Source organism: Squalius cephalus, assembly GCF_949319135.1.
Source record: "Squalius cephalus genome assembly, chromosome: 17".
In the NCBI taxonomy this organism is placed as follows: Eukaryota; Metazoa; Chordata; class Actinopteri; order Cypriniformes; family Leuciscidae; genus Squalius; species Squalius cephalus.
Genome location: NC_137138.1, coordinates 19,137,067 through 19,160,848, shown reverse-complemented (window position 1 = coordinate 19,160,848; position 23,782 = coordinate 19,137,067). Strand labels below are relative to the sequence as shown.

Here is a 23,782-nt window from a genome sequence, read left to right as displayed (position 1 = left end):
AAACTTTCAAAAATAAAAATAATAATAAAAAAAAATTAAAAACTTTTACTATATTCTAATTTTGTCAATAATTATAAAAAAATCGCCAATAAGCTCATAATTTGCTCTAAAATAGTGTAGTTTTAAAAACCATTTTAAAAAACTGGTTATATTTTGATGTTTCTGCACAAGTTCAGCAGACAGTGAGGTTCGGGTTTGTTCCGATCAGAGCTCGTGAGTGGAGAGCGCATTTCTTAATATTCCGCTCCGCTCGTTCATTCCGCAGGGTCGCTTGCTCAACCCAGATGTCCTGTTGCCTGGTTCGAAAATATGTGGAATAAGGGCTGCTTCCACTAAAAGTTTTTTTCTAGTCGACTAGTAGGCTAGTTGTTCATTTAAGTCATTCGTGGACAAATCGCCCCTTTATATTAATTTAATTACTTATATAGCCTACAGGATAATGAGCGTTTACGTAATATAGCCGCACTCAAGCGCACGACTGCACACATAAAGCTTGCCACAAAGAACCGGTAAAAGTAATGATTATGAATGCGTCTAAATGTGTCTAAATACGCTGTGAATGTGAATGTGCATTATACGCTGAGTTTCGGTTCATTTATGAGACGAACTCCAGTTCACTCGCCGGCGCCTCCATGTCGTGATTATGCTATATTTAATTCTTATTTATTAAATCCAGGCAATTGATTCATGAAACATTGATTAAAATTAAGATATAATTAATTCAAAACGAAATTCAATTTAAAGAAAGGCAGCTGTTCTGTTTGAGGTCTCTGTGAAAGTTTTAAAGCAGTCTTTTAGTGCCGCTTTCAGAGCGCTCACGTCCGTAACAGAGAACTGACACGTTGTTTTTTCCCTCATAAATGCTAACACGAAAAATAAAATGAATATTATAATGTTTTTTTGTTGGGTCAGACAATGATTACCAAATTTCTCTCTCATATTGCTCCTCATAACCACTGAAAAAGAACTTGTCATAAATAAGGTTATAACTAATGTCAACCAGAAAGTGACATTAAAGGTTGTTTTTGTTTCATAAATTGGTCTGATTGAATTTGTGCTCATTCTAGGATAGTGTGATCAAGAGCCGAAAGACTTGTATGTTTCCGTGGCACAAAAGAAGGAATAAATAACAAAAAGAAAAAGCATCGGCAATCGGCCAAGTTGTTATGTTAAACATCGGTATCGGTATCGGCCCAGAATTTCCCAATCGGTTCATCCCTATAAATTATATTACATTATTTCCTTATGTACTAAATGACAAAAAATGTAAAATAAAAATTTACCATATTATTATTATTATAAGACATTACTAGTTGCTATTATTGCCTAGTTTTGTTAACAAACATTTATTTAAAGCTCTGTTTAAAAAATTATAAATTTTTTATATATTATTATATATATAATTTTTTATTATAAATCTATATTTAATTTTTCATTCAGCATTCCATAGATTGTACTACACTGTGATCATTTCAATCTGTATAGAATTGACCTACAGTAAATGCACACAATATTCAATCCAGAAATATAGCTATAAATATATATAATTGACTTCTGAACAATGTTGCATCAGTCTGCTTTTAAGCAGACGCAGGGACATACTGTTCTGTGATGAAGAGCCAAGTCATTTTAATTCTCCACCTCATTCCCAAATCTCCGTCTGAGCACAATCCTACACCCAAACACCACAGATGAGCATCATAACAGAGGCTATAGTGAGAGCAGTGTCTGTATATTGCTCCGGAGTTCCCTTCTCCTTCATCTTCTCATGATTATCCACATGTTCTCTTTCTCAAAGTTGCTCAAGGGCAACTTTGAAGTTACATAATTATATGCTGTTTTATGACAACCCTGTTTTTCTTTTTGTTCTGCACATCAAAGCTTCATTGGTATTAGCCTTCATCAGCAGGGAATTAGTTGAAAAGAGAACCACACGTATTCAGCTCATCATAGGGTACCACAGGATTACCCCACCTCATGAAGCTCTAACATGATGAAAAATTCAAATGCAACACCATCATCCTTGAGTCCTGCCTTATTTAAAAGACAGACATCCAGCCCCAGTTGGAATGTTCAGACTTAATCAGCTGATTTTGAGGGAAAAGATTCAGCTGAATGGACTGAAACATGGCGATGTGTGTTGATAACTGTGTGTTTCCTCTGTGTGTCGTATAGGAGAGCTGTACATTGGAGGTGTGGGGAAGAGTATGTACAACAGTCTTCCCAAGCTTATAGCATCGCGGGATGGCTACCAGGGCTGCCTGGCCTCAGTTGACCTGAATGGCAGACTCCCTGACCTGATCGCAGATGCTCTGCACCGTGTGGGCCAAGTGGAGCGAGGCTGTGAAGGTTAGTATACTGCTGCTCTGATCACAACAACATATGACCCTTAACTAAAAATACATCTGTTTTATCTATTTTATAGCATCAGGGTGCACCTTATTTCAATTTTCTTACACACCTCACCAAGGTTTTTTTTTTTCTTTCTTTTTTTTAACCGTAAATCAGAAATAATAAAATCATTTAAAAATTGCTTTTTTTTTGGGATTATTATGGTGTGTGTGAACTTTCTATTCATCATCAAAGAATCCTTAAAAACAATTGACACAACTGTTTAAATCATCATATTAGAATGATTTCTGTAGGATCATGTGACACTGAAGACTAGAGTAATGATGCTGAAATATTCAGCTTTTCCAACAGAAATAATTGCATTTTAAAATATATTCAAATATAAAACTTATTTTAAATTGTAAAAAAAATATTGCACAATATTACTGTTTTTGCTGTATTTTTGGATCAAATAATTGCAGCCTTGGGGAGAAAACGAGATCGAATTCTTACTGTTCTAAAACATTTGAATGGTTATATATAAATAAATTAGGGCTGTCAGTTAAACGGCATTAACGCAAACCCGTTTTAATGGCGTCAATTTTTTTATCGCGTGATTAACGCCTAGCAAACTTTGTTGTTGTTTTTTTTTCACATGCTTTTGCAACAACTAGTAACGTTAGTAAAACTACAACACCACATCGGATCTAGCTAGACTGGAAACAAAACAACAGGCACGCCGCACACACTTGTTTGGGCTTGCGAGCCGGCCAAAGAGTGGACGAGAAGCCGCGTCTAGGACAACTTGTATCGCACATCGGACACGCACTTTCTCTGTTTATGGGCAGCAATAAAAACACCAAATGGCGCCGCCGGTGTGTGTACACTGATAGAGAATAATGTGTTCGAATTTTAAATACGAGGCGCTGCGTTTCGCTTCTCGTCCAGTGTGCGACCCCCGTTTTGAGTGGATGAATGATGAGCGCGAGACGCCGAAATGGATGTCAATAAGATTCTGAATGGAAAGTTTAATTTTAAAAAAGTGGCCAAATGGTTCAATTGACAAGACCAAAGTGATCTGTGTGTTTTGTCATTGTGAACTGAGCTATCATCGCAGCACGTCCAGTCTGAAACACCACTTGATGGCCAAGCACACACATGGCTGATGCGAATTCTCCGCCCCCTCGTCAATATCAGGACCTCGTCAGTATTTCTTTCACCCTTTTATTGATGGACATTGTTACATTGTGTGAGAGATTATTTGCTCCAAGTGAGAATGTTATTGTGAAATTGAACACTTTTCAATAAAAATTTCAATAAAAAACATTTGCACAAAGCAAGCCGATCCACTTTTCCATGTTGATAAGAGCATTAAAATGAGAAAAAATAATGGGACAAAAAGAAATCAAGAGACATTTAGAATAGATAAAAATGTGCGATTAATTGCGATTAATCGCGATTAAATATTTTAATCGTTTGACAGCACTAATATATATATATACACACACACACACACACACACACACATTTTATATATATGTGTGTGTATGTGGTATATGTGTATATTAGTGCTGTCAATCGATTAAAAAAAAACCTAGATTAATCACATTTTTAATGTGATTAATTGCGATTAAAAACACGTTTTTATACGTTTTTAATTTTATAATGTAATCATTTCATAGTTAATCTCAAAATTAATGTAGAAACAACATAAAGACAGTATATTTTAAATACTTGTTTAATGACATCTTTTAATGAATGAGGGCCAGCATCACTGATACTAATACAGCTACTAATGTCTCGATGAAAACGATTTCCCCCCCAATTTTAAACATTAATTATAGCCATTCAACACATTGCAAGCTATAATTGTTTTTTAAAAAAAAAAACATGTATTAGGCTTCAAAAATATAACAAATTTTAATATAAGTAAACTTCAAACAATCCTCACATAAACCCATAATAAATGTCATGTTTACCTGACACTGCATAAATTATAAATTAAATATAGATTAATCCTTATTAATGCTACAAAAGTTATTTATTATCAAGAGTAGTGAGTAATTTTGTGTTACCGTCGTTCTTTGATTAACTTTAATGACAGACAGTATTATTATTATATTAGTGGCTATCAAATTTAAGTCTGTTTTAATGGATTTCTGTAGACAAATACAGTGCCAAGTTGTCCACACATTTTCCTGTTGCTGTCATCATGATGATGACAGGGAACATTGTGAGATTGGAAACCTGTGTAAGTGTAGAAACTGTTGATCGTCTGTGTGATTATAACCACCGATTCCCATTTCCTGTTTGTTTCAGCCGGCCCCGGCACAACCTGCATGGAGGACTCCTGCTCCAATCAGGGAGTGTGTCTGCAGCAGTGGGAGGGGTTTACCTGCGACTGCACTATGACGACATACGGTGGTCCCCTCTGCAGTGACCGTGAGTACCGTTTTGCTCTTTAGTAGGGATTAAACAGCTTTATTAAAGAGGCTTGTTTGGCCACATTAATAAGCCGTTCAAGGCTTCTCCTTTGATAATCTCTGAGCTAAGTGTTTGAAGTACTAAACGATGGTGCGCCGCAATGCAGTCTTTTTAATGTGCAGATAAGGCAGAACACTCTAATTAGTGAGGGCCACAAGATAATGTTCATAAAGAGCTAGTAATGGTTCAAGTGACCCCTGAACTGAACTGCAATTTCGGGTTGCATCTTAAATGTTTAATTACACCAAAGTTTGGAGGTGGAACTGTGGGTTTTTAATGTCTGTGATGCTGTACTTGCAATAAAAAATCTGACTGTGCTTTGCCTTCAAACAGACACTGGCATCGCTCACAAAGCAGATTGTGTTTTTCTTTAGTAACATCCACATATTTTTGACAATAATGCTCTGGAGAACGGCCTAATGAGCTAAATGAAGATAAATAGGGTGAGCTGCCCTATGTATAAAAAAATTAGCAAATAAGTGTGTTGGATGGTTTTAAACAACATCTTCATTAAACACCTAGAGAGATTTAAATAAGCTGTTTATTGTAGTTAAATACAAAGTGGATTAATTGGAATAAAAGGAATAATTGATGACGGGCCATTGTATTATTTGAAAAATATCAGGAAAAGGAATTAATTATATTATATTATATTATATTATATAATATTATTATAAATGCACAATTAAATCATAAAATATTTATTGAAGTTACATTTTCTCAATTCGACCCCCATTAACTGGTGTGGCAAGCTAATTCTTCGTAAATGAAGCCAATCATTTACAGATTTCATATCTCTAGAATCAGTGTGAATAAGGCATCAAATGTTTATGTTGCTTATTTATACAGAACAATAATTAAAAGTGACCAGTATACAAGCAGCATGTGTAAACATTTGCCAAATGTATTATGCATGAACTATAGCGGCGTTTGGAGTTTGTCGATGCAGCAGATCTGAGAGTACAAAACAACTTCTGCACCGCTAACCCAATTAACACTTCAGACAATTATTTCACAGCACCGCATACCTGCAATACCGTAAAACATCTCAATCTCCATTATCAAAGTGATAATGATCTTTTATCGACATAGGCGGCAATGTCATAGAAGCATAGTGAGGGGGATGTTCTATATTCATACACTAGCAGAGAAAGATTCATAAACATGCTCAATGATATTATTAAAAAAAAACAAAAAAAAAAACAACATATAAACATCTATCAGAAAAGAAAGAGGAGGCCAGTATTTAAAAGTGGTGTTGTATCTAAATGTTGTATTAGGTGTTTTTTGAAAAGTGGTTTAAACTGACAATACACAAGGCAAGTCCTGATTTAAACAGTCTACAAAATCATTCATGTTCTTCATTTCTTGTCATCTGATTGGATATCCGTAGATGAATTTTCATGGAAGTGTTGGTGCTTTTTGGTGCATTGACAGACGATTTGAATTAACTAAGCTTCTTTCATAGCTAAAGCAGCAGTAGCACACCTGTTCATCCTCATCCACATGAAAGACTATGGAGCAGGCTGCAGGTGTGAAAAAAAAAAATACAATCCTTCAAAAGTCATTTTCACGCGATCAACACAAAATCCGGTGGGCAGCCACAGAGAGCTGGAGCAGCTTCACTAATGCATGACTCATTCTCTTCCTCAAATAGTGTGACAAAGGCAGTCAGTCATCTTTTTAGCCTGTCCTCTACAACACACACACACACATTCACGCCCATACATATTTTTTTTTTCCAGACAGCAGACATATGGGGAGAATAATTTTGGTTGACCTCAGTAATTAGAGTAGATTATTTAGGAATATCATTAGCACAAATTACGCCTGCTGCCTGTGTGACATCTCGCACATTTTCAACAACTTCCGAGCGCTTTTATTAGCACTCTTGCTTTTAGTAACAAGAAATGTGAGAGCCGCAGACAGTTATCCGATCCTTCCCAGACTGTTTCTACATACGCATCGAATGTCACACAAATCCCACCGGAATATCCCAGGTTGTATTGCATATGTCCTGTGTTGTAGAACAGCAAGTGTCTGGATCTATGTTTCATGCTTTGATTTCCTGTGAACGGTCACATCCATCACCCGAGGTCTAATTAAATGGCTTGTAATGTGTTACCCGTCCTGAACCCTGTCCAAGGACACAGCACAGGTCCCCGTGAGTCTTAAGGGATTGCTCTTTCCTACTTCCTTTGTTCATTCAGGATTCACTCCATCCCTCTGTACCTTACACCAGACCCTCCAGCGGTGACCATTAAATTAAATAGATGCTGCACTTTCATGTCTGCTGTTTTGCCTCGCAGCCTTGGACTCTACTCTCACCTTTCTCTGCAAGCATCTGCTCAGCCAACCTTAGATTTTACATAGACTTTTCTGTCGTGCCCTGTACATAAAATGGGCAACGTTTCCTTGCAGAGGTAATTGTTCTTGTTGGGCAAAACTTTAAACAAAGCTCTTTCTTCTTGATGGTTCACAAAGTATTTCAAAGGTTTTACACATAAAGAAAACTAGTGACTTGTTTAAAAGTACTTCTACTATGAAAATGGAAACTGTGATAAAGTCACAAGGAGGGAGGGAGGGAGGGAGGAAGGGAGGGGGGGGGGGGGGGGGGGTAATTTGTCTGAGTTCTGTATTGTTACATGAAGCAGAAAAATTAACAGTTCTTGGTGTCACCATACAAATGAATCCTTCATGGTGACATTTTCTGAAAGCCAATAGGATACCAGGGTCAATTGATCCAGATAACCCTCAGATTCCTGGTGGAAGGTTCCTTGTATGGAATATAGGTTTTTACCAATTGGACGTGCTCCAGTAGAGAACAGGATATGGAATTGACATATATGGGTCACCAAAAGCGGGACCTGACCTGGGAGGTAAAATCCAATAAGCATGAAATCAGATTGTTTTCAAAGAAGCCTCTTTAAGCAGGAAAGTGAATGACAACACACACACACACACACACACACACACAAAAAATAGTAAAAATTAAATTAAAAAAAGGAAAAGTATATAACATGTCTGGGTGATCTGGTTCATTAAATCCTCCACCTTTCTCTACATCAACATCAGTATTCAGAGTTGCCATCAATCATGAAAAAAAAAATAATAATTGATAAAACACTGATTAAACCTGACTGTTTATTTTGTATCAACGGCTTTGTTTAAAGGTATTTTTCTGCATGGCTTTAATGCACATTAAGATCTATCAACAGCTTTTGTGGCAAAATTCTGAATTACAAAAAAAAAGTTGAAATGGACATAGTGCATTTTTAATAAATATTAAAATATTTACTGCATTTTCACAGTCAGCAGTTGAAATTGCTTTGAAGTTGAATTTTTCCAGATGTACTGGGCTGTTTTCACACCGGTAATTAAACTTGTGAAGTTGCGACAACACCAGTATTACCAATAACACCTGGGATGGGTGTTGTGTGCAGTTGCTTTTCATTTTTGAATTTGCTGTCACACATACTCTGTGTATATAGGCCTATCATTTGCGGGCATCGGGGAGCGGCTATCAGTATGCGGGGTATTCTTTAGTAAAATGTTTAATAAACATTTTCATGAATTTTTTTTTATGAAATTAGAAAATATTTAAAAGTCATTGTTTAATTTAGTTTTATGCATATACAGTATGTTCTCATGTAAATATATTTTGTTCTAATGTAACAAGTAATAATCTCAAGGTTTACTAGGTTTTACACTATTCTTTGGTTCTTTTGTAGCGTGAGTTTGGTGAAGTGTAATAAAAAATAGTACAACGCCTCGTCCGTTTGGGGAAGAGCGCGTGCACTCAGCGGAGCAGGCGAAAGTTTAAGCAAAGCTTTAGTCTACATTATCTCCTGCCCCTATTTTCGGTCTCTCTGTGCAACCCATTCTTCCACTGGTGTCCAGACTTTAACAGCCACTTGCCCGCGGTCCTGGCAACCACTCCCTCAATGTGACATCGTGGCAGGCCCCAAGGTGCTGGCTGCCGGTCCGACTCCTGATCGCTTCATTAAAGAGCAAACAAAGCGTGAATGTCTTGTAATTGTATAGCAGCTCCTGCCAAGCCTAAAAAAAGCAGATACACCATATAATAAGATATTTAGAGGAGATTGAAAGGTCACCCCCTGTCCAGAAGCAGGAAGGGATGGAGTAATTGGAGGGGATAAGGACGGTGCTCCGCGGTGAAATGTCAACACGAAGGAAGCCGAGGAAGAATCGTAATCAGCAGCCTACATCTCGCGCTTCCACAATCCTTTAGACAACCAGACTGAGACGTCACCCTGTTCTAGCTGCCGCTTTGGAGGATGTCACTCAGTCGGTGACATGGGAGAGTAGACTCTGACAGAATTAGGACAAATTTAAGGCGGGTTTCCAACAGTTCATTGCGACTCATTCTCCTGCTTTTAGTTTGCTGGCATTGATTGAGATGTACTCGCTGCAGGAAAGATGGAGTTGAACCTGCATGTTCAGTTCATCCTGGTAGGATGTTTGCTCAAACTTGGCCATATACGGATACTTGTTTAATTGCAGTAACCATCTTAAAGTACTTTCCACCATCAGTTTGAGCAGTTCTTAACACTGTGAGCAACGATTTCAGTTGCATTTTGACTTGAGCATGGAATACGATTTCAATCGATATTCATTCGATGCTGTTAATGTACCTTGTTGCTTGTCTGGGAACTTTTATCTTTCTGTGTGATGTGATCATTCTCTATAACAATCTCTCCAATGTTCACTACAGTATAACGCCTATTGTGTCCTTGAGGTAACGTCCATTCTAGGCCGAAGTAGACACGAAACGCTGCAGTTTCACAACAAAAACAATTTGGCCCTATTGTGGAAAAGAGTCTTTAGTAACTACCCACACACAATCAAGTTTAACCAGCTGTTAAATGCGCTGAAATTGTGTAATTGTTATTCTTTTTGGTGCAAAGACTAAATTTATCTTCAGTTTAGGATCATTAGGGATTGTGCTGTTGATGTTACGCTTTTACTGCCTGTGCAAGTCATTTCCTTTACAAGAGATGTTGTGTACAATTTCTGTTGATCTTGGCAGCAGTAACTCTTCAAATGATGGAAAAAAGGTGATATAAGTCACTGAATATCCACACAAGCCATGTTTGTAGACAAATGCAATTTTATCCAGTTTAAAGGCATTTTAAAGTGTCTGGATCACAGTGGTGGAATGATTCTGTACAGTACATGCCCAGTAAATTTTGCCAGATCACAGCAACCTTATTTGCATAATTCCTCTAATGAAATGGGAGTACACAACGCATGCAAATAAATGGCATCAGAAATCAGGGAACCTTTATTCGTAGTGATTTCAGAAGGTTTTTTTTTGTTTTGATCTGATAACAATTTACATTTTGCAGTATCATTTTACCCTGTAAATTGACAATCAAATTAATGGTATTTATATACAGAGAACTATCAGTCCAACTGCTTCCTTTTTATTTATTGTTTCGCAGCTCGTGCCGGGAGGCGAGTAATTACACAGAGTGTCTGAAAACATCTAAAAGACCCTTAGTGAGCCGTCTTTCAGAATGCCTGATTTTCTGAAGGAGGTTTGGCTAGAGTACAACATTAGTTGTGTGGCAGAGAGTTCAGAGGTAGTAATGGAGCGGTGTGGTAGGCTGAAAAAAAATCTATCTGTCTGTCTATATTTCTGTCTGTTATCTATCTATCTATCTATCTATCTATCTATCTATCTATCTATCTATCTATCTATCTATCTATCTATCTATCTATCTATCTATCTATCTATCTATCTATCTATCTATCTATCTGTCTGTCTGTCTGTCTGTCTGTCTGTCTGTCTGTCTATATTTCTGTCTGTCTGTTATCTATCTATCTGTCTGTCTTTTTATCTATCTATCTATCTATCTATCTATCTATCTATCTATCTATCTATCTTTCTCTATCTATCTGTCTGTCTTTTAGCTATCTATCTATCTGTCTGTCTGTCTGTCTGTCTGTCTGTCTGTCTGTCTTTTTATTTATCTGTCTGTCCTTTTATATCTCTCTCTGTCTGATTGCTTTTTTCTCTATCTATCTGTATGTCTGTATTTATATATCTATCTGTCTGTCTGTCTGTCTTTTTATCTATCTGTCTGTCTGTCTATCTGTATGTCTGTCTATATTTCTGTCTGTCTGTTATCTATCTATCTATCTGTCTGTCTGTATTTTTATCTATCTATCTGTCTGTCTGTCCTTTTATCTATCTGTCTGTCTTTTTATATATCTATCTGTCTGTCTGTCCTTTTATCTATCTATCTGTCTGTCTGTCTATCTGTCTGTCTGTCTTTCTGTCTATCTTTTTAATCTTGACAGGTCTGCTTTGTTAGTGTAACAGATGTAAGTGTGACATAATCAAAATAGGAAATAATAAACATTTCTATATTATCATTTTCTTTCCCCCCCATTAAACTCAGTTTGTTTTGGTTTGCGGTGAAACCCTGTTCTGAAGGCTCATGCACAATTCCTATATTTAACACAAGCACTCCCGCCTCACCAATTATCAGATACGGCGTCTGCATTTGCCATGGCCTTTAGTGACCTTTGGGCGACCTGTCATGAGGGTTAGTTGTCTGATGTAGGGAGATATTAATTTCTCCCTCATTATATCACACAGACTAGAATATTCTGGAGGCACAACACAGCGTTTGGGAATTTAGACTGTTGCATGTTCAATTATGTTGCTTCTCTGCAAAATGTGCTGTGGATGGTTGCCAGGGAGTTGCTATACAGTTGAGTGAATTTATCACATTGCTATGCAGGCCTGGTTGGTTTCTTACTGGTCCAAGTCGACTGAGCCAGTTACCAAGTCTCTATAGGGATTTTCTGGGTTATGTCTTTGTCGACCCTGGGCTAAGGCCGCTTTTAACCTTCAAAGCAATTTTTCTCACTTGTAATTTAAAAAAAGGTTTTGCACCACTTCTAACCCTGGGTTTTAAAAATTGGTTCCCGAGCAACAGTGTTTACTGCATTAAATATTCATATGCTTTGTACAGAGACTTTCATGCGCTGTGTTTGGTGTCAGTAGCCTGAGAGAAAAATGAAAATGTTGGTGGCGGGAAAACACTTTAACTGTTAGGTCTCTCCTTCAATGCAAGTCTATGGGATTTTTTGCATTTTTCATCCTCCTCCTTGTGTCAATTGCAGATAACTTTGAAATGTAGAAATGCTCCCCTCAACTAACATCTACTGGTAGATGCTGTGAGTAAAACCATCTGAATCCAAAAAGCTTCTCTCTCCATCGACGGCTGTTCAAAAATGTTTGTGTATTGTGATGAAATAATGTTTTTTGAAAGCAACATATATGTATAAGTCACAAATATTTCATTACATTACAGTAGATGGTTTTTAGAGGGCTCTTAAATGCATTAAATGGACTGTTTCCATGTTGACATCAATTGAGCAGTTGACATTCAGATGAATGGGAATGTTAACGGATATCCTTTCTCAAGGTGTTATAACCCTCCTAAATAACCATTCAGTGCTGGAAAAAAGCCATGCAAAGCCAACAGAAAAGCGTGCAGCAGTATCAAACTTAGGTGTCTTCAGTTTTCACACATTGAATAGTTTGCTGCTGCACAGGTCATCACCACAGTGAGAAGAGGTGATGGTCATAAACTGGCTTTCATACACTTTTTTTCATGTGGGTCTTCTGCACTTTTGCAGTTTTTCTCACCCTTGCATTCCCATGTTTTTACTCTTTTTCGCTTGGTCTCTTCTTTCTGCAACTCTCTTATTCAGCCCGTAGCCATATTTGTTCAGTGCTGGCACACCAGATAAATCAACTTCCACAGGCAAAACACTGTATGAGCTTGTGCTAGATTTTTTTTTTTTTCTCACATATTTTTCCTCCCCTGCTGCTCAGTTTGGAGGTGTTAGAGCACCATACATGGTTCATTCGTAGAATTACATGCACAATTTGTCATGAATTCACAGTAAGGACTTTTCATTCGCCTTCATGATTGAAACTTGTTAGCGGTAACAATCTCCTTTTAAGGGAGTGAATTCATTCATTTCTCGCTCTCTTTATTCTGAAATGCACATGTGGTGCATGTCGTTTTTTTATATTCTGTCCCTTGGCTAGAGTGTTTATTTTCTCATTAGCAATCCATCAGGTGTGCGTGTGTGTGTGTGTGTGTGTGTGTGTTGAGCTGGCTCAATCAAGAGAGGACAAATTCATTAAAAATATGTTGTAGGTCACTGCAAATTTGATTCTTTTTCTCGTGTGTTTGTAGTTTTCACGTTTCCTTTTGCTTTAATACATTTTGCTGCTAGGCCTCAACAAGAACTGTTATATCATGTCGATTTTTGACCAGTATTGCATGCAAATAATCATTTTCCATTTTTTGTTTTTAATAGTCAATTTAATGTTAATATATCACAATTATATAAAATTGTACATGTTTAAATTTTACACTGTCCCTTTTACACCCCTAAAAAACTGATCATATATTAACCTTTGCTTCTATCATTTCCTTAGTTTAATGTAAATTTACCAGGATTTCTGCATAAATTGGTCATTAATTTTTACCCAATCTAGAGTAGATGGCATGTCCTGTTTCTTGCTAATGAAGAAAAGACAAAAATAAAACCTACACTGCCGTTCAAAAGTTAAATTACCTGTTAAATACCGTTAAGTGATCATGTGTGATCATGGTTTCAGGCAATTTACCTACATGAGAAGTTGTAACATTACCATTAAATCACTCGTATAATGCTGTAAGTGACCAAAGAACAGGATTACCGGTATGAGCACACATGAGGTCAGAAAGCGCTGGTGTAAGAAGTATGCTTTGGGCCAATCATAAAGGCTTTTAATTGTTTTCTATGTAAGCTAGATGGATATCTAACCATTTAGCCGTGTCTTGGGCTCGAAAACCTTCGTTTCCATTCATCATTAATAACTATTGTGTCATGTTTTTAAGAGCAAAAGTGCGTTCTGTGCTATCATCCCGTTAATGGCTGTCACTCAGAAGTAAAAAAAAATGTAGTCAAACTGGTCAGATAGTGAAACTAAAGTGCCTCTCCTCATCAAGGTGGATTAAAAAAACGGCTCAGCATTTAAAGGTAATTTCCGATCAGGTAATTGACATCACAGTTTACCAGTATTTTGGTACTGATGTGTGAATGGTATCTTACTGGTAAATAGACAGAATGGAGTTGCTTGTGTTTACAGCACATTTTGTGTATTTAATGGAAAAGTCATTCTGGTCATTTTACTGTAATTTACCTGGATTACTATGTGAAAAGGGCTAATGTTGAAAACAGTTGTGCTGTTTAATATTTTTGTGGAAACCATGATACATTTTTTCAGGATTCTTTGATGAATAGAATGTTCAAAAAGAATTCATTTAAAATGAAAGTCTTTTGTAACATTATAAATTTATTCACTGTCACTTTCGTACTAATTTTGCTATCCTCAAAATTTAACCTTGAATGGCAGTGTATTTACTTACCTTCAAATTTTTTACTTTTAATGGATTTTGATTGCTTTTTTTTTTTTTTTTAAGTCCTGTCTTTGATGTCACCTATAACCGTGACATTGGCCAGTCAGCCTCCAATGTCATCTGGTGAGCAGCAGTTCTAGAATGTGCTACTCTGCTGGCTACGCATCATTTCCTCCTACAAAAAACATGATAATGAGGTACACGCGTGCCCGCTCTCGCACACACCTAACGACCCACTCCCTGTGCGAGTCACATTGACTACAGTGCTGCTGATGGCACCAAGTCAAACCTTTGAAAATGTGATAAAGCCTCCAAAACGGCACGTCAGCACAGCAGCTGATGCGTAGCGTCTGATGTTTGCCAAAGGGTTTTATTGTGAGCACATGTTTACAGCCCAAGAGCAAGAGGATTGTTCTGATTTCATGGAATGCTTTACACCTACTTGCCCTTGCCCATGTTTTTAGAAAAAAAAAATGTTTTAGTGAAATTTTTTTCCTGGAGTGACATGAGGAGGGTGAGTACAACTGTCATTTTTAGCTAAAGTATAGTTTTAGTCTGAATTGTCCCTCCCTCTTTCCCACAAACACTCTGGCAAATTCAAGCCCCATAATTCAGTTCTCTCTCTTCCCCAGTGTATGAATTTTCCCGCAGGCTGTGTGAGAGAAAAAGAGACAGCTTGCACGTTCCTCTCACCTCCAGAAGTTCATTTGCTGTAAAGCAGGTGCTTTATTTTTGTGGAGAAAAAAAAATGCAGGTTGTGTGCAGACACTCGAAACAGCTATAAACTCGTTCTCTGGCTTTCGTTCATTCTTATCTCCACCCTCTGAAGTAGAGGCGAGCATAAACACGTCATCCGTTCTCTTTCTATTAAATGTCACTATCATTAATAGCTATTGAAGACTTCATTCCCCACCCTCCCTCCTTCAGGTCCCACCTCACCCCTCATGTAAAGGGTAAATTGTTCACTAAATATTGAGATGAATATACTTCCTGTGTGGCCTTGTATGCTGTTCCGCTATTGAAAATACAACTAATAAACTACTTCTGCCAATAAACTTCTCTGTGCCAACAGATAGGTTACAGTTTTTCTCAGGAACAGAGAGATTATCTCTTAAAGGGACAGTTCACCCTACTCTGATGTTGTTTAAATCCTGTTTGACTTCTGTGTGACACAAAAGGAGATGTTTAGCTAAATGTTAATGCTGCTCTTTTCTGTACAATGAAAAGTAATGGTGATCGAGGACTGTCAATCCAAGTCTGCTGAATCCATAGCTGTTTGTGAGAAATGTAAGGGGGTAGTAGTACCAAAAAATCATCATTCACTCACCCTCATGTCATTTCAGACCTGTTTGACTTTCTTTATTCCTTGAAACGCAAAATAATATTGCGAAAAAGGTCTCTTGGTGTTTATTTTTGTCCTTGCAGTGAAATTCAATGGGGTCCAATGTTGTTTTGGACAAAAACAGTGGAAATATTCTTCAAAATATCTTCTTTTGTTTTTCACAGGTTTGGCTCAGAATAATCTCAGACTGTTACTTTGTGGCCTGGTTTCACAGACAGGACTAAACCAGGATTAGGCTTTAGTTCAGTTAGGACATTTAAGTAGATTTATAAACATGCCTTAGAAATGCCTAAAAAAAAACATTACTGGTGCATAGGGGTGGGCGATATCTCGATATTTACGATATATCGAGATATTTTTTAAACTCGATATGGATTTTGACATATCGTATATATCGATATATTGTTTATATTTAATTCTGATTTCGCCACTTAGCTTGTTTGCCTTCTCTGTGCTGTGCTCGCCCCCGCCCTCCTCCGCCTCCTTGCTTTTGTTCCCCCTCCCCTCGCGTGTTGTCTCATTCAACCAAGTCCCCCGAGTCCTGTCAGGCACATCAATCTTTCCCCGCCCAGCGAGTGCTTGAAGTGCGTCAGAAACAGCGCGCGCGCGATCAGTTGTTGTTGGTAATTTTTTGTGTAGCGTCACCTCTCGCCGCATTGCTTTTGTTTGAGGACGCTTAACACACTCACACTTAACATGCTCCCCTGTAGAAACGGGCCTGGCAGCTCGCGCCAGGTCTAGACACGGTGAAAGTTTCCTGATTGTGACGGATGGCCGAATTTACATGACACATTATAAATTAGCATTAGCCTACCTATTCTGCTATAGATACAGTGCCAAAAAGAAGAGGATAAAGGTGGATAAAGACAGAGGTAAAGCGATGTAATGAATGAACAGTTTATCTAATTGCATAGTAGTAAGATACTGTAATTTAATGGCAGTTATTTTTACCTTAAACTTTATGCTAGCAGTTGTTCTGAGTTCTCCAGAGGCCCCAGACAGTGTGATTTTGTAATAATCATGTCAATTTTTAGATGCATTAGTATCACTTTTTTTTTTTTATTAATGTTTTACTCTACAGTTGTGCAGTTTTTGGGGGATATATGGCATTTTTTTATTTATTTGCCAAAATTAGTAATGATATTTCTATACAGGTTTATTTAAAATAGTGCAATATGTATTATTTCTTCCTTTATTTTACAGTTAAATTATTATTTTTGTATACAGGGATTTTTTTTTTTTTTTTTTTTAAATGTCGCAGAAACACTTTGTTCCTACATGAACTGCCTACCTATTTGCACTTCAATAAAAAAAGACTTTGTGGTATTTGGCATATTTGTTTTTGCAGTAGTTTTTGGGGGGTTATTTTTCCTGTAAAGATATTGAGATATATATCGTATATCGAGATATAGCAAAATATATCGAGATATATTTTTTGCTCCATATCGCCCAGCCCTACTGGTGCATCTTGAGACAAAACAATGGCAGTGACATATTTTAAGATATGTTTATGCAAGTTGCTTTCAGTTAAGACTGCTCAAACATGCATTTTAGTCTGGGACTTAGCTGAAGCCTTGTCTGTGAAACTAGGGGAAAAGAGTAATCGATATGCTTGATTCCTGAGATTTTCTTATTGTCTTAAAAGATGTTTGCATTTGCGTGTTCTCTAAACATAATTACAATGTATTGCACATAATTCAATTTGGAAGCAAGTCAGCCTCTTGTGTCTGCCGTGTTTGTGAAAGTTATTAATAAAATGTGGTTTACCTTAGTAACGTTGCTTCCCATTGACTGTCAGAATATTGTAACATGGATGATTCCTGAGCTGCCTTCGGGAGCTGCTGTTATTCCACGTTTGCATTGTGATGGAACTGTTAAATTGTAAAAATTGGACATGTTGTGATGAGCCAAATACCAAAAGTCATTTAGTAGTGAATTAAAAGAGGAGAATGAAAGGGCAAAATCATTAGTTTGACTGCAGCACTAACAATGTTCATATTGTGTTTTTGTGTAGCGTATTATTGGCATCATTTGTTTGATGTAGCATAATTGGTTGTATTCATCCTTGTATTGCAGTGTTCAGAAGGAAGCATATGTCATCAACATACTTGTAGAGGTTGTAAACAATGTCCAAACACAGCATGAACAGGCAGTAAAATCTTGCATCAGCTCTGATATGCCAATGGCAGTTTCGTCCAGACACATCTCGGTTATGGTTATGTACCATTTGCTCAGAGAGCCACGGGAAGAATTTAATTGATGTTTGTTTTTTCCAAATAAGATGCGACTCGCTGTAATGTAGGTGTGTTTTATTTCCCTTCATTTTATGCCTCTGCTTTGTGATCATGTATCTCTATTGTTTTATAAATATGGATATAGATTGTTTATGAACAAAAGGCTATCTAAGGCTAATATGGGCGTCACCCTTTTTCCACATTACAGATCACTCGCTTGAATGAGCCTGTTGCATACAGTACATTAAATTAATTTCGATCCATCTGCTTCATAGCAGAGGAGAGTTTCCATCCCCCTCGTTTTAGTTCCTCTCTCCTCTTCTCTTTTCCTCTGTTCCTCTGTCTTTTGACAAAAAAATGTCCTTTGAATGTTGTTTATATCGTGTCATATTCATTCATTTTAGTCTTGACTAAAGTGACATATATTCAGGCGCGCTGGAAGCTGTTTCATGCGAGGGGGGCTGAGGGCTGGGTTGGAAAATATGTGACGTCATTATGTTGTGGCTGACGACAAGACATGACATTTTTCTGTACTGTAAATGTTTTCTTTAATGGCTACAACACATCATATTCATATTTATGTTTTATGTATGCATGTATGTTTTTTTATTCATTTAATCAATGTTTGTTATGAAAGTGAGCATATGCAGCATGAGAAAGATAATGATACATCATGAGATGCGCAATATGTCTGGAGACATGGAGTGGGTAAGAAATGATTTTCATTGAGTTTGGTTTTGTAGAAAGACTGTTTTTAAAAGATTCTAAAAGATCTTAATTTTGATCAATGTTTTATCAACCAATTGCCTGTATTTAATAAATAAGAAGCAAATATATAGCAGACAATGTAATAAGGCGCCAGCACAATCACTTGCATTGCACGTGAACTGGAGGGTGCCGAAACTCAGCTTGTGCCTCACAGATTTGAGAAATATAGGCTATCTATTATAGAAAGTTTGAAATGTCTACTTTTAAACGAAACTATTCAAAACGAAAAGAAATAGGCTACTCTCTGATTATGTAATCCATATGAAATGTGCATTTCACATGCATTTCTCTCTGGTGTTCATGGCAAGTCCACATCGCCAACTTCATCTTTGCAGCGACACAGAAAACACCAGTTTATTAATAAACAAAATAAATGTCTCCTTGCTATTTTTGACACATTCATACTTTTGCCGGTTCGTTGTGGCAAGCTTTATGCGTGCGGCCGTGCGCTTGAGTGCGGCTATATTATGTACACGCTCATTATCCTGTATATAGCCTATTTAAGTAATAAAATTAATATAAAGGGGCGATTTGTCCACTAATGGCTTAAATGAACAACTACTAGTCGACTAGGAAAAAACTTTTGTCGGAGGCAGCCCTTATTCCACATATTTTCGAACCAGCAGGCCATTCTGGGTTGAGCGAGCGACCCTGAACGGAATGAGCGAGCGTAGCGGAATATTCAGAAATGCGCTCTCCGCTCACGAGCTCTGATCGGAACAAAGCATGACAAATTCAAACTTTATTTCATTTTCTCCGTAGCTTGAACACTCACTACATTAGGCATAAGAGAGTTAGTTAACGCTGTCCATTTATTTATTTTTATTTCACGTTTTTAAAGTACAATATTATGTTAGTCCACAGCCCCCCACAACCTTCCCGCGCTACTGCATATATTTAGTCAACAAAAATATAATTTCAGTTGATAACAGCAGTGTATGTGTCAAATTTGTATCAGACAAAACTTGCACAACATTTTCTAACATATTAGGAAATGTATAAACATTTATTAATTTAAATGTATAAACGAGTGTATTAGAAGTACACGATTCTGGATAAATTGAGAATCCGAATTTTTTTTTTTTAAATAGAGATCACAATTCTCCTACGATTCTGAATAGACAACTAAACAAAATACTAGACTGACGAAATACATATTAGAATAGAATATTTTATTTTAAAAGGTTTGAATGAATGATTCAATGACTAACTCATAAAGATGTCGCCCGTTTCATTACTGGATGATTCTGTGTTTATGAACGAATCTCTTAAATGGTTCAATGATAAATACTTTTTTTAAACAGTCACTTGTCGCTACCTACTTGTGTAACGATGTCATTTATGCAATCTTTATCTGAAGCGTCAAGCTACTTTTAAAAGGTCATTTACTCTATTTTTAATCGCTACTGTAGACATCAGTGTTTATATCTGAACTATCAACTCAGCAGCGCCGATACAGTTTTGAATCTCTGTAATCATACTTTTCAATGGTTTAATAGACTTGGGTGAATCGTTTTCATTTAGGAATGAGATCGCCTGGGTGACTGAATTGAGATTGCGATTTGTTTTAATGATTAATCGTACAGCTCTCGAACGTGTAATTGTAAATATGTGTAATTTATAGTGTGTGTGTGTGTGTGTGTGTGTGTATACAATATATCCAGTGGCTACGTTCACACTGTCAGTTTTTGTTTTTTTGTTACTGATTGTTTTTGCCTTGACTCATTTTCATTGAGTCATAAGCTATTTAAGTCAAATAGCTTAGTCAGCAAACATTTTTGTCAGTATTTTTGCTAGTAAGGCTAATACTGCATCTGCCCTTACATGACGAGAAACACGCATGCTACAATAACCGAGAAAATTACACTGAACTGTATCATCCATGAAACAAATGATCATCTCAAACCATCTCTAATCACATCACCGAACACACACGTAGGCCTACACAACCATCTGACATCCTGCTAAAAAACCTCAGGCCAAACTCAAGCAAAATAAACGAAGCTATAGAAGTGCTGCATTTCTCTCCTAAACGATGCATTGTGATTCACCGCCAGCCCAAAGCACCTGCATCCTCTCTCTGTGAAGTCCCCGCCTCTGGCCCTGGGCGGCATTAAATTTAAATTTTAAATGCCCTCACTCAAGCATCCATCTATCTCTCTGTGGCTCTGTGGCAGTGCCAGCTTCACTTGTTGAGCGCTGACTATCTCTCTCGCTGCTGTCCGGGTCCAGTTCAAACTCTGACACTTTTCTGGCCGCAATGTGACTGATTGCCCTTAGTCTTTTCTGGAGAGGTACCAGCGGTTATGATGAAGGGCTATTTGTGTGCGTGTGTAAGCGCTCGCATCCATTCGTGCGCCTGGCAGCGCGGATAAGAGCCGAACATGGGCGTTGTTGTCAGGTCCGAAACAATACCTCTTTTGCACACAAAACAACAGGTCGTTTGATAGCCGTTTGTCTTTGCTAGCTCCAGAACAGAGGTACGCGGTAAACACACTCTCTGATTGCCTATATTTCACAGCTAGCAGGGAAAACAACAACAGCAGTCTTTCATGGTTTCCCTCTGTAAGGCACAACAGAACAGAAGCCATGTGGTCTAGGAGAGGGGAGCCTGGGCAGTCCCAGCTCCTCTGCATGTCTTGTGTGAATAGTGGGGACAGCAATCATTCCTCCAGGTCTCCTTCAGGCAGTGACAGCCTGTCCATGTTTGGGAGAGCGCTGGGACTTAGGCGGCACACGGGTTGCATGCTAAGCAGCTTTTCCACAGCCCTTTGTGTTCCGCCCTGTGCCCCTGCACTGTGTAATGACTCATTTTACACTCAGTTCCACCAGCCGAATAAGGGCTGGAAGCAACGCATTTGTCTCTCTCTCTCTCTCTCTCTCTCTCTCTCTCTCTCTCTCTCTCTCTCTCTCTCTCTCTCTCTCTCTCCTCTCTCTCTCTCTCTCTCTCTCTCTCTCTCTCTCTCTCTCTCCCTCTCTTGCTGTCTCCTGTTGACTTGTGAGAATGTGTTTTTAAATTTATAAATCCATAAACATTGCATCCACTCAATGATATTAATCAATGTTTTCAAAACACTATCGTTCAAAAGTTTGGGATCTAAATAAATAAATACTTATGTTAAGCAAGGATGGCTGAACTTTCTATTCATCAAGAATCCAGAATTTTTTTTATCTTTATCTGTTTCCACAAAACTATTTAGCAGCAGATCTGTTTTCAACATTGATAATAATAAGAAATTATTCTTGAGCAGCAAATCAGCATATTAGAATGATTTCTGAATGATCATGAGGCTAGAGTAATGATGCTGAAAATTCATCTGTGCCATCACAGGAATAAATGCATTGTTGTTTTTTTTCATCAAATAATTGCAGCCTTGGTAAGCATTAAAAACTTTCTGACTGAACCACAACTTTTGAACGGTAGTTTATATGTAATAAATATTATTACAATTTATAATAAACACGCACCACAAGCTATATACACTTTAGTCTCTTATAGGAGATATTAATATAGAAATACAGTGCTATGCATAAGTTTAGACACCCATGCTAAAGTTGACTAAAAAGAGGAATAAATCATCTTTTGGAAATTTAACTTAATGCCTTAATTAAAAAAAATTGGAAAAATCCAACCTTTGAGGACACCAATTTTCTTTGTAAATGAATAATGTATCGTAAATAAATAAATGTTCTTCCTTAAAATACAGGGTGCATAAGTCTGGACACCCCTATGTTAAATTCCCATAGAGGCAGGCAGATTTTTATTTTTAAAGGCCAGTTACTTCATGGATCCAGGATACTATGCATCCTGATAAAGTTCCCTTGGCCTTTAGAATTAAAATAACCCCACATCATCACATAGCCTTCACCATACCTAGAGATTGGCATGGAGTACTTTCCATAAGATCATCTCTCAATGCAAATCAAACTAGCTATTAGGCTAACTGAAATAAAACCATGCCAACTTTTTAGTCAACTTTAGCATGGGTGTCTAAACTTATGCATAGCACTGTATTTTTTCACCCAATACTGTTATCATTTTCATAGTTGATTCAAAAAAAAAAAAAAAGGTTAATCCAAATGTTAAACTGATTCTATTCCATTTAGTTGACTATATTGTTGCATTTTCAACTCTATATTTCATTGCAGTGTAGAACGGGGTAGCCAACCCTGCTCCTGGAGGGTTACCATCCTGCATAGTTTAGCTCCAACTCTAATCAAACAGTCTTTACTTGGAAATGTGTGTTTGATTGGGATTGGAGCTAAATGCTGCAGGACAGTGGACCTCAAACCAGAGTTGACCAGCCCTAAGGTTGAAGATGAGACAGTGGACCCTTTTCACAGACTATGATGACGCGTTTTAACGGTCATCAGCATTGTAAATCCTGCAAAGTTTTTTAAATGTATGTTCATTTATAACACTATACTTAGTATGATATTACCTTTGCAACAAATTACAAAAAACTAGTTAATGCTGCTGTGGGTGTGTTTCTAATACAGCGGCGGTGGGAGTTTCTGTCCTCTGACTGCTGTGCCATGTTATGTTAATTTTATTTAAATATATTAACTTTATCAACTAAAATAACTTATTTTATGGACAACTGTGGAAGGTCTTCAAAATAATTTGTCAAAATGAATGATGCATTTATTTGTTTTGATAGTAATGGAATTTATTTACTGTTTGGCTGTTGAATTTTTTTTAAAAGGGAAATTTCACCCAAAAATGAAAATTCTGTCACCATTCACTCACCCTTATGTTGTTCCAAACCTGCATGAGTTTCTTTCTTCTGTTGAACACAAAAGAAGATATTTTAAAGAATGTCAATAACCAGACAGTTGACGGTAGCCATTGACTTCCATAGTATTTTTTATTAAATTTTTTTCTAGTATGGAAGTCAATGGCTACCGTCAACTGTCTGGTATCTATAATATCATATTTTTAGTTCAGCAGAAGAAAGAAACTCATACAGTACAAGTTTGAAACAACATAATGGTGAATAAATAATGACAGATTTTTCCCTTTTGGGTGAACTATCCCTTTAATAGCATCTCAGAAAATTCCTCTTTATGTCATTCCAGTTCAGCATCCTGTGGCATTAGGCCAATTTGATGAACTAAAGGAAGCCAGTTCTGAGTTTTGCCCAACCCTTTTGTCTGCAGTTTTT

At 37.2% G+C, this 23,782-nt stretch overlaps 1 protein-coding gene across 13 annotated transcripts in view; it reads left to right on the top strand.

The window, feature by feature from the left end:
* The window catches only part of nrxn2a (neurexin 2a), a 387,404-nt gene that overhangs the window by 200,090 nt on the left and 163,532 nt on the right, over positions 1–23,782 (top strand). For all 13 annotated transcript variants that reach the window (XM_079898733.1, XM_079898732.1, XM_079898730.1 and 10 more), the window contains 2 exons: positions 2,176–2,349; positions 4,651–4,773. In XM_079898733.1, coding sequence (XP_079754859.1) covers positions 2,176–2,349; positions 4,651–4,773 — 297 coding nt within the window. The remainder of the gene's footprint in view (positions 1–2,175; positions 2,350–4,650; positions 4,774–23,782) is intronic.